Source organism: Squalius cephalus (assembly GCF_949319135.1).
Source record: "Squalius cephalus genome assembly, chromosome: 19".
In the NCBI taxonomy this organism is placed as follows: Eukaryota; Metazoa; Chordata; class Actinopteri; order Cypriniformes; family Leuciscidae; genus Squalius; species Squalius cephalus.
The window spans coordinates 23926031-23938960 of NC_137140.1; the positions used below are offsets into that span (position 1 = coordinate 23926031).

At 37.0% G+C, this 12930-nt stretch overlaps 1 protein-coding gene across 1 annotated transcript; it reads left to right on the forward strand.

The window, feature by feature from the left end:
• The first annotated feature begins 4355 nt into the window (after positions 1-4355).
• On the forward strand, positions 4356-11022 carry hoxb1b (homeobox B1b). Its single transcript, XM_079851755.1, has 4 exons — positions 4356-4529; positions 7323-7809; positions 8060-10219; positions 10329-11022. Exons 3-4 carry the CDS (start codon positions 9637-9639, stop codon positions 10655-10657), a joined length of 912 nt encoding a protein of 303 aa, XP_079707881.1. The 5' UTR covers positions 4356-4529; positions 7323-7809; positions 8060-9636; the 3' UTR covers positions 10658-11022.
• Positions 11023-12930: the final 1908 nt, after the last annotated feature.

The following is a 12930-nucleotide window of genomic DNA, read 5'->3' on the forward strand; positions in this document are numbered from 1 at the left end:
TAGTGATCCCAACGTTGGACAATTCATTACATGATGGGACACTAGTTCTTATTTCACCCACCAGTTCATCACCTGATATTTTACACTTTAAATATTTTAATTTTCTCTTAAATGAAATCACCATTGTATAGGCTATCTTAAATTAAGCCATGGGTGTTACTGTTAATGTGTTCTGTTGCATATAGTCCATTCAGTTTTTGCTGCGCTCTGCGAGCAAACTATGGATGTCGGTAAAGAAAATGGCTTATAAAATGGCAATACTCAAACTCAGCACTTGTGTGTCACAGCACAACAACTCAACCCCTGAACTTATTAACGATATTCTAACCATCTGCATTATTTGGTTGGAAACACAAATCCACCTGACTATTTTCTTCTGAAGTCCAGTCCATAACACCAACATGTAGCTCTAAAAAAGTCACGTGAGGTCCATAAAGTTAGTTTTATGGTTTTAGGGGGGTTGACAATGTGCTACATAATTCACATTCTTGAATGTAACTGACTGTTTAACTGCTTCAGCGGGATTCTAAAGGTTGTGGGCAGCATGCGGAGTCCTCTCAAACTGGACAGTCCTTATATCCCATGCTGACTAGGCTGTCAACAATGATTTTCATAATATTTCTGCTGGATGTGAAACGATAAGATGTCTTCTCTGTAGTTCTCAAGTAAGTCTCTTTCTTGGCTACAGATGTTCATTCTTTTAATTAATTGTTTTTAAAGGATCACGAATTTTAGCCAATTTACAATTTAGTTTAAAGCTTTATAAATGTCAGAGAATGCAGACTTGTTTGGTTTACATTTTCTTTAATGATAAAATACATTTGTAAAACACGGTGGATTTTGACTCGGTCAAAAAAGAAAAGAAAAGTCATTAACCTTAAATGTGTGGCTGAATGCATACTAAGTTAAAATTTGTATTTGCGAAGCTGTTTATTTTGCGTGGATAATGGAATATATTTTATCCTTATATTTTCAGTAATACTTGAAGAAATAAATAAAAAAATTCTTTCACTTTTACAACATTTAAAAAATCTTCTTCACAACAGATGTCCAAAAATTTGGAATAGTGACATTTTATCATGGTTAACCATATACAGAGAAAGTTCACATGGTAGCCTACATTTTTTGTTGGTAATCTATTCATTGGTAAATTGTGTGATTAATCAGGCAAAGATCAGTCTGAAAAATATATATACATATTGTTTTTGTTTTACCCTCTTTTGTGTATTGCACATTATTGTTTGTCTGGACTTTTGAAATAGGTGCAATATTTTGGAGGTGAGGTTTGAAGCGTTTGTGTGTGTGTGTGTGTGTGTGTGTGTGTGTGTGTGTGTTTTTTTTAAGATAGGATGGGATGTGGATGTAACTATTTTCTCGTGATAGAAACGGTTCTTCGATTCATAACTATTAAAGTCCCATTTTACCCCTATAATGTGTTTTGCATATTGATAGGGGTAATCTGGGCGCTGTTCTCATCAATTATTCATTGGGAAGGGATCACTCCGAGGTCAGGAGACAAGAGTGGCACACATGCCTTATACGAGAGAAGCACAAGGTCCATGCCAAACTGACTAGATGGTAATCCTTCGCAGTTTTGGAATACATTTTCACTCAACAGTCAGTTCGGTCTAATTCTCTTAAAGGCATTTTTTGTACTGATTATTGTACATTGTTGAGAGGGACAGACTTTGTGGGAGAGTTGTACGAGCAAGTAAATTGTATCCTAGTCGACGCAACGCTAAACAGATTAAATTGTTTTGAAAGTTCTGTTATTATGAATTTTGTTGTGCTTGATTCATAAATAAAAGCAATGTCTCTGAACGTTAATTTTGTTGCTATTTAGATTGATGTAATGTTGCTTCATCACCAGCAGGGCCCGCCTCACACCGAGCTCCTGATCGGTTTTTACTCATTCTGCATAGCGGGACATTCTGATGCTTTCATTTTCTTTTTCTTTTTCTAGTATGTTTAGGGATAAAAAAAACACGTAAACTGCGAAAATGGAAAGCTTTTTCAATGTGGCAGCTTCAATTTTTCTTCTGTTGGTTTTTGGTGTGGGACCCAGGTCTAAACAATTATTGTTAAAATAGCTCATTAAATAAACCATGAGGAAGGGTGTAATCATAAAGCAATGGGGAGTATAAACCTAGTGAGAAAAAAATCGCTTTCTGTTAGAAATATTAAATGTGGAAATTTCCAAATATCATAGCTAGCCTATAGAATATATTTAAAAAAGAAAAAAAGAAAAAAAAGAAAAAGAAAGAAAACACTGTGCGTGGCATGGTGAAGGATCAGAGTTCATGCTGAGGTCACTCATCCAGCTTATGTTCTGTGATGGCACCATTCTCAGCTTTTGTGGCAATGGCAAAAAATAAAAATAAAAATTGAGAGCAGTGACTAATGTAAAACTCAGATAAATTCTTGTAGGCTATGATGTATTTGAAGGTATGCTATTTTTTCCCGAAATAATTGAAATTACTTTATAAATAACCATACTGCTATTTGTCTAGTCATTTAAAACATATATTTTATATGTGTATTTATAAAAGTTGAATTAAATTAAAATAAGAATTCTTGGGGAATATTTAATCAGCGGTCTGTTACTCGGTAGTGCGATAACACGTTCAGTAAAGCACTAATCGAAAGTGTGCAGCAGCAGGATTGCCTAATGAAGTTGATAAACGATATTTCGCTTAAGGTTATCTTGAATTTTTCATCTTTAATCGATCGTTATGCGCCCAAAAGGTTCTGCGATGTCTTCAATGAAGCTGTTGGAAGGCTAGTCCTGCAGAGACACACGAAATGAAAGTCCGAGAGAAAAAAGCCATATGCTTAATACGTAAAATTGTACAAATGGATATACAATGTGAAATGTACTGGAGGCAAAGAAAATGTAGAGACATCGAGAAACAAGATGGGGACCACCGTTTGTGCAAAAGAGTGAGGCACATAGTAAGTTTACTTATCTCTTTACGATATCAGGATTTCATCCAACTAAGCAAGGAATCAGATTTGCATGATAGCCTTGCTTCTATTTTTTACAAGCTGGTAGGCTATATTAATATAGCCTAACTAAGATAGTATATTTGATTAGTATAGGATTAGAAATATTGAGGTATAAGGGAAAGTAAATAGCAAGTAACTAAAAATAGCCTAATGCACATGATATAATGGGTGCAAATCTGAAAGTTATCTGTGCTCAAATGTTTTTTTTTCTTTAACAAATTCACAATAAAGGGGTAACATTTGGCTGCCAGAAAAGTTTAACAAATGCCGATGATGTCTGTCATCTATATATACCCTGTAGATCCGAATTTGTGTGAATAGAAAGTCGCAAATTCGTGTCTTGGGGAATATGTAGTTGACATAAACACGACGCCATATAGTGGAATTGTGGATAGCCTACACCTTTTTTGTCCCCTGCATACTGATTTTTTTATTTTTTTATTAATGTGTGTGTGTGTGTGTGTGTGTGTGTGTGTGTGTGTCATTATTAGAGACATGCTTAAAATAAATCATAAACATGATGCGAAGGTTTTGAAAGTTAGACACCTGATGGCGCTACATCATTTGTCATATGGAGACAAATGCTGGCCTGCGACAACGTGAGGAATTTTTCAGCATTTATTCTTTTTTTAAAAACCCTGCAGGATCATTCATGTGGTTTTGGTCACCACTTTGTTACTTTGTTTTTAACCCTTTTCGCATTCTAAAACTCTCTAAAATGTATTTTCCCATGTTCTCAGAGACAGACAATGCTATTTTTCAGATATCAAGCAAAAAAGCTGAATCCATCAACGCACAGAGGCTCATAACATAAAACAATTATAAAGCCTAGCAATTTACATAAGAATAATACAATAATCGAAATTGTAAATACAGGATATGACAAACTGTGTTACTCAATGTCTCATTATGCTAATTAAACCTGATTTTACTTTCCTTTATTTGTCTAGCAACAAGTGTATTCCAATGAGGCTGCGTGTGACCCTGGACACGTTTTCCATGCTATTCATCAAATGGACAGTCTGCAGACAATTGAGAAGAAGGAACATGACAAGAAACAGGTAGCCTCATTTTTACATCAGGAAATACAGCCAGATATCAACTGGATTTATCTTTGCTTTTAGATTACATAATGCATGAATAACGAGGAAGTAGAGCCTATCCATAGTGTTGTGTGGTTAGGCTATTTTTGTTATTTCTTGAATAAAATAGACTTCTGTCTCTCGTTGATACAAAGAGTAGTTCACGGTGAAGGGTAAAGAGGTGGATTAAGTAAAAGTGAAAATATACTGGTTCCACGTCCCTTATTTGCCAGTCACGTGATTCATTAAATTATTAATGAAGAGGCTGCAGAGCAGAAAGGCAACGTAGCCAATTCGTCAAGACTGGCTTTTCGCCGAGCAAACTTGAGTGAGTTTGGGAGAAATTTCTTGGGGCTTTTCCCTCGCAAGAAGCTATCCTCATTGCTGTGAACAGTCGAGGGAGAATGTAGGATCAACCGCACAGCATAAGCACCACACATTGTGAGTAAGCCTTTAGATCTAAAGCTAATAGATGCTATATGCTACTGTAGTTCCGCAGAATTGAAGAGAACATGTAAAGGCCAATACTAAGATGCATATTTTTTCCACTTCCTTTGGAAAAAATCATAATCCGTTCATTTAAATATAATTGTATGAAAACACTACCCTGTTCAACTATATTACAAATGCAAGTAGGCTAACTGTTATATTGTGTTGTAGGCAATTTGTTTACTAGCGAAAAAATTGTTACAGAATACGCGGTTATGTACCGCACACTTTCTTCTTTAAACGCATACGTTTATTCTTAACATTTATGTAGGCATATGTGTGTGAATTAATCATTTTCCTGGATTTTTGCTGGTTTTTGTACATGAAATATATGAGTATACAAATATAACAGACTAAGCTCATAAATATTTTGCCTACAAGTTAGTCTATCTCGATGATTAATGTAGGCTAATGAAGTGGCCGATATATAAAGTATTGTGTTGTAGGTTGAGTTAAGGACTGGTAATATCAATAAAATGGTTAAGGTTAGATTGTTAAGGACTAGATTGGTTCGTCTGATGGTGACTATATCTAGGCCTTCTATGACGAATCCACTCTTACAATGACATGAGCAAAGCAATGGAACACTAGAGATCAACTTGAGAGATCAAAGGCCCTCGGACCTTTGGGGAATTGATCGCAGAACCATCCCGAGACAGCGGCACTCTCTCATCTTCAACATCACTAATTACAATATCATGCACGAATAATTCGAAACAGATGTTCCCTTTACAAGCGTTTACAACCATTGTATGGTAAAGATGTTAGCTGACATATTGGAGAATCTAAAAATGTTTTTGATGGTGCACGCGTCTACCAGAGTTATTTGTGTGTTTTCAGAAATATGACTCGTTATCCTACTGTAGATAAAAAGTATTTTCAGTTTTCGTCGTCATAACCAATGATATATGCAGCATCTGTTTTAACATAGCCTATTTGTATTCTGTAATTTAGTGTATGCACATGTAATTTAATGTGTTAAATTCCCAGACATTTAATTAATTTCAACTGGCTCCTCAATAAATGCCTTAAACGTTTGTTTATCTCACTAAACCTACACGAGCCACTATCAGCTTATTTAATTTAAAATAGCACACATCTCTTCATTGGTTTGTGTTCTTGATCGTTTGGTATGTACACCACGTCAATACCGCTTCAGAGCAACATCCTGATCTTGCTTAATTTTTGTTTGTTTCGCAGTTCAATTTATATCGATTGCTAACTCCGAGAGACATCCTTCTTTGCCTCCATCAGCTTTTACATTCAAGGCATTTGTAATCCTCTCAGAAGAGGACAATTTCCTTTCAGGAGCCTGATGTCGCTTTAGACAGAATATGGATAATTTAACGTATTTTTGTTTGGTTATGATGTTTTCTTTTCTAAAATGTGTCTGATTAGTGTTGGCTCATTATGCACATTTTACCCGGGTCTTTTGCTCACCCATAGATTTGATACACTCGATCCTTTGGCTTTTATCACTTAGGCTATATGGTAAGCATTTATTGCATTTCTGTCGTCATATCATGGAGTGGAACATTAATATACATAAATAAGACTACTCATATTCAGTGACACTTACAGCAGGACTTCGGGGTGTACCTGGAAATATTATTGTTTTCAACAAGGATTTAATATAGGCTATGTAATAGCAAATATTTCTGTGATTTGTGACTCTCTGCGAAATCAAGCTGCTGAAGAATAAGCTCACAGTTTGTGAATGGCGGAGGATCTGTCTGGGTGATTAATAGCCCTTGTATTTTGGCAAAGGTTCAAGACGAGTTCACTGGGCTTTGTGCGTTGTTTTAGACGCACACAAACCTTTCCCATTGTTTTTCCCCAAACTAGTCTCTTTCTTCGTTATTTAGTTATGTTTTTATCATCCCAGTCACGATTAAGAATAAATATATTTTGTAATTTCAAAGAGCCACCATCTTCTTATTTGACATGCTTCAGCTATTATTTTCCATAACCATATGTCACCAGAACCGCTTGATTTAAGTGATTTTCAATTGAGATCTTGTTGTAGCCTACTTACATTCGAGATAATTAATTCAAGAGCATTATTATTTTGATGCTCATGCATGATTAACGATTTTCCAAACGTTGTTTTTCTGGTTGAATTACCTTCCCTGTTCTCATAAGACAGACGATGTTACGCAGCAATACAAAGATCAGATGTCTCTAGAACTTATAGGCTAATGGGTCTAATAAAACTAGGATATGAAGTGCACATGGTTATTTTATTTAGTTTTTCATAAAACAGTTAATTGTTCCGCTACCAATATGCTATCTTTTCTCAAATCTGTAGAATTATTTCGACACCCTGAATGTAAAAAAAAAAAAAAAGCAATTGGATTATTATTATTATTTTTAGCACACACAGGCTATGTTTAATATTTTAAATGCAATTGTTATAGGCTACATGTATTCAGTCCATTTCTTTGGCACAGTGTCAGCTAAAAATTGTTTTAAAATCTATTATATATTATATTTAATTTATTCTGAGTTTGTGATTTGCTCACATTGCACAACAAGGCGCATTTTTAACTAATATAAGCAGCTATGAAGAAAAAAGACTATTGTTATACTTTAGCCTATGTGTTTTTGTCAGCAGCACAGTGAGATATTCTGGTTTCTGGCAGTGCATGCTCCGCGAAATAAACACTATTCATATCTTTTTGTCCTTTTAGTTGCGATGATGGATTCATGTTCCCTGACTCACACCGTGTTGCTCTGACCCTGCAGGTCATCTTCCAGCGGGCCTCCGGAATCATACTGTCACATGACACGAGAGGCCAGAGTTTTTCTAAACCCACAGAAAGGACCATAACTGATGAAAGCTGTCCAGAAAACGCAGATAACGAACAACAATAACGCCTGTCTCACAACGTCGCGGAATTATTTGCAACAATGTCGTTTTGCATTTGAACGTAATGACAAAATTCATCACAAACACCAAACACATTGGGTAAGAGACTAAAGACGAACTTGCACAGTGAGATGGAATACAGAACAAGATAAAGAGGACGTATAAACGAGAGAGAGAGAGAAAAAAAGATGTTGTAGTTACACCAACCTCAATCAAGACAACTAACACGTCAGTGTTCCTTCCTGCAAACTACCGGAGATAACTTTAGGAATCAACAAGTTCTAAATGTAGCCTATTACCAACCCATATTTTCTTGGTTGACAGAATTCAAGCAAACGACAAAGAGGAGCGCGGCATTTGGTGGTGAGTAAATATTCCTACAGTTCAGATATCTAAATTAAATTAGGCCTATTATTTACCAGTAACACAAATAATGAGGCAATATTAGAATTAGTAGCCTAATAAATGTTAACTAAAAATCATAGGCAAGCTTATTTCACAGACAATGTGGGAAATCTATGTTCGCTGTTGTTAATTCAAATATTGTTAATGCGAGTTTTATCCAAATAATTGGTTCAAATCCAATTAATATGAATTATATCCTCTTTAACAGCTACGGAGCGACAAGAAAACCCCGCTGGGATTCATTGCCTCAAAAAGAGCACGTACTGCTATAGGCTACAAGTGACCAGCTGTAGAGCCTGCGAAGTTCCTCTTCAACCCATAGCCTATTTGTGCTGGCGAAGACGTGTGGAAATGCCCAGTTTACTCAAACCTCTACTGAGAGGAAAATAATTGTCTGTTTTCAAAACCGGAGAATGAGGCAAAAAAGATTCTAGGTTGAAAAGAATGTCTCTCGTTGCTATAGGACCATCTCTGACCAACAGCCGATCTCCACCGTCATGAGTGAAACATGCGAGATATTTATTTATTGATGGCATCTACAGTGCCTCAGGTAAAAGGCCCTTTCGCAAATATGGGTGGGTATGCTTATCCAGTCTATATACATTAATGGGTAGCATTCTCTGGACAACCACAAAACTGTCATGTTCCCCAGAGCGTAATGTCCCCCTTCAAATGATTAAATGCCAGTTTGATGTCATATTTCCAAAATTAATTTTTAATGGTAAATAAGTATTATAGTAATGTACTTGGTTGATTTAATAACGTCACTGGGGTAATAATTCAAATTATTGTGTTTAAAAAGCTCTGTGAATTTGACATTTTAGTGCGTGTTATTTATAATTTATTTTGGCCCATTGATGGGCTCAATTCAAGGTTCTCGCGATGTTCATTTGAAATCAAGATAATCATCAGAGTTTATCTGGGACAATTTACAACTCTTAGCCTATTAATAATTTTCTCTATTCGAATGGAAATTGTTTGTCACTTGCACACAAAAATTATGTTTTGGGTTTCACTAATCGAAATAGCATAGCCCATACGATCTTATCTTTTGCTTTTAATCCCATAAACCAAGGGCATGTTTCACGATCTCCCTCTGCTTAAATAGGAGCAAAATATTCTAGCATTATATAAAACCTTAGGCTACTTTAATGGGAGATTAGGCCTATATCTAAGCATTATATTAGAAAGTAGGGTGGCTCACTATATCGAGAGAGAGGGAGAAAGAGAGATAAAGCCATGGCTATTGGTGTATATAGAAGTTCATTCAATCCAGTTAAATTAGGAATTTTGACTTGAAATTAGCACAAGAAACTCTTTAGGGAAAAAAACACACACACAAAGGCAGACTAGCCTACTTCAAGTCAATGGTCTACGTAGGCTATGGGTATGATGAATTTTTAGGGCCTATTTATTAATAGCTTTCAACACAACTTTAGTTGTCCTCTCCGTCACGAATACAATAAATTCACTGTTATAATCGCTGTGCTCGCTTTAATTCACATTAGATCTACATTGGCAGTTCATCAGATTGATGGGTGCATTCGATTGATGTGTTTGTCATGTAAATACGAATCGTTTGATGGACACCTGCAACGCCCAGAGTGCTACCGCAGGTCGCACACCATTGGTGCAAAATTAGTCACATGATCTGTCACTTAACTGATATGAGCTCGGATAGAACTTTGTGTGGTTTGACGTACTGCTTCGAGGTTGTAGGGGCACTGGGACCACACATCGGCGTATATTGACCCTGCTTAATCAATTTTGCTTGGTCAGTCAACAATGAATTCCTACTTAGATTATACGATTTATAACCGTGGTGCTAACACTTACAGTTCGAAGGTTGGATGTTTTTCTATGGAACAAGAATATTTGCCAAGTGCTTGTGCAAGTAGTACAAATAGTTACATTCCCGAGGGACGGCCAGTCGGAGGAAACACTTTTACACCAGCGTCGCACGAAACTCATGGTACAACTTATGCACAACAGCCATACCACATCAATATGGATATGGGGAAAACTGGACACACCAATTTCTGCAAGCAAACCCGACCTCCTCTCTCGGACTATGGACATCAGCACGTTCTCACTCAAACAGATGACCACATGCGCCTTCAGTCCCCTGCTTTTTCTGTCGTGAATATGGGATCCAACATTGGAACTTACAGTGACTCGAACTGCAGGCCTGGCTCGGTCTCTGCAAACCATTATCAGTCATTTCCTTACGGAGAACACGAACCACACGGCTATGGCTCGTTCAGCAAGTACCAGGTCTCCCCTGACAGTGACAGCGACTCTAAGACGAACATCACACAAGCGCCAACATTTGACTGGATGAAAGTCAAGAGGAACCCCCCTAAAACAGGTGAGTTTAGGGTACAGTGGCCACTACATTAACGAAGGCTTTGTCATATTAAAATGTTGTCAAATGATGTTTCTAATCTTATCTTTTTTATTCATAATGTTGTCTAAAGTCGCCGAATATGGGATCCACGGCCAGCAGAACATAATACGCACCAATTTTACCACCAAGCAGCTCACCGAACTTGAGAAGGAGTTTCACTTCAACAAGTACCTGACCAGGGCTCGCAGAGTGGAGGTGGCCGCAACCCTCGAACTGAACGAAACGCAGGTTAAAATTTGGTTTCAGAATCGCAGAATGAAGCAAAAGAAGCGCGAGAAGGAAGGAACAGTCCCGATAGTTAAACGAGCGACTCTTTGCTCTTCCGGTCAAAGCGCAGACAACTCAAACAGCTCATCCCCGGGTGCTTCGCCTACCTCAGACACTTCCACTACTATTTGATTCTTACGTGCATTTGTGCCAAACGAACTTCTGTTTCATCACTGAGCTGTGGAGAACTACCTAACTTATTCTGCTGTCCTAGACAAAGCATTGTGCTAGTGTGTGCAAGTGTGTTTAAAGTAATCAGTTTTGCTGCATTAGAACTACTGAATTCATGGTTTAACAGGGTATATGCTTAATAGTCAAAAGCAAGACTTTTAAAAAAATTTTTTCTGCCATCAGTTGATATCTTATTTTGCACTACAGATTCATTCCTCTGTTGAAAGAGAAAAAAAAAAAAAAACTGTTGAAAAGACTGACATGTTCATGTATTTAGACAACATCCTGGCCTGTGACATTGTGATAAATAAATATTTTATTTTTCTGAAATATGTTTGATTTATAATTACATCCGATTTAAATCAATTTATTGATTTTTCTTTTAATTAAAAGGCTTTTCATGATGTTGGTAAGATTGTGCCCTTTGTCCGAGGATGTTGCAATACAATGGGACCTAATTTAAATCAGTGTTGCTCTATCTGTATAGTTTGACAAGAGGAATGTTGCATTACACACCGGGTGGCTTCCTATGACCTTTTCACCTTTTTGTGCCTCCAAGCTCTCTAAACATGTAAACACTCCTTGGTGCCCAGAATAACACTCACTGTCTAGTTTTGAGGTTTCAATCCTACTTGGCACAGCGCAATAATATGGCAGGTAAAGAAATAGGACTTGTAGCTGAACAAGATCCTTTCTAACTCCAAGTCATTATGATAATTCATAAGGCCCTTTTCATCGTATTTGAACATTCTTCAACAAGCCCAGAAAGAAGAGTGATTTATAATGGCCTGGTTTCACAGACAAGGCTTAGATTAAGCCAGGATAAGGCCTTATAGTTCAATTTCATTTAAGAAGCTTTTATAAACGTGCCTTCGAGAAAAACATTACTGGTGTGCATCTTGAGGCAAAACAATGGCACTAACATTTTAAGATATCTCAGTGCAAGTTGCTTGTTGGGGGGGGGGGACTGTTTAACCCTAGATACTATCTCCATTAGCCTCAATTCTTCTAGAAAGTTTGCAAAGACTTGACAACCCTGTTTCATTCCCCTGATCATCTGATGGACTGCTCCAATATTTACTCAGGGTGTTGGGTTTGCACAGTATTTGCCCCAGCAGCCACGCACTGTCAGCACCATCTCCACTGACCAGGTTCACTTGGAGTTCAGGCCTAAATTAATTCACAAAAGCCACGGGCCTGTCCAGCAGGGGATGAGAAGGGTGTCTTCCCAAAGGTCAATCAGAGTGTTATCTCTCTCCAAAACAAATTATCCACTATAATCTGAAAATCGAATTGAATCTCTAATATAAATAGACAATAAAATGCATTTTAAATAAATGAATAAAACAAAAGCTGCTATTGAGGGTATTGAGTTCACTGAGCAATTTCACATCAATTCAACGGTGAAACCCTTACAAAATGGCGAAGTTAAATCCATACCAAGTCAGTCCATCTAACTCAAATGACAAAACTGTTAAGGACATGATGCTGATTATTTAATTTCATTTCATTTAAAATAGAGCATAAATATACATAAATATATGTCATAATGGCACAAATGAAATAGCATGTGGAAAAAGGAAAAAACAAAAAATACTAGTCAGCTATACAAGGAAGAAAACAGCAACAATGCAATGTGTACTTAAAGTTATTAAGTATGCAGTGTTTGTTGCTTGCCCTTTTGGGTTGTGTGGCTCTGGGCTCCTACTGGGTCTCCCATCTGTGGGCTTCAGTGGAAGAGCTACAGTGCTGCAGAGACAGATGTTCAGGCAGCCCGGAGGAGGAGGAGGCTGTTTTTCACCAGGTTGTCAGCATGCAGAAAAGGCTCACACTGCAGAATGTGGGGCAAGAGGAGGAATTAGAGGAAGATGAAAGTAGCATCCTCAAACAATAATAATGCGTAGGGAAGAAATGGGTTATGTTTGGAAAGACATTGAGAGAGAGAATAGATGTGTAGCTGGGAAAGAGGCAGTCAGCAGTTGTCATCAAAAAGTCAGTCATTCTGTGTAAAAAAAAAAAGAAGAAGAAAAAAAAGGAATATTTGTTTTATGATTACATCAGGATTGGCAAATATTTCAAATAAAGACACACTCTACATTCTGATAAATGATGCCACAGTATTGCATATCACTTTGCTGGCAAAAATTTATCCTTTTATGAAAAAGAATTATGGATGTTTAAACCTCCCCACAAAGAATATATTCATATATAAACTACTGTTCAAAACTTTGGGG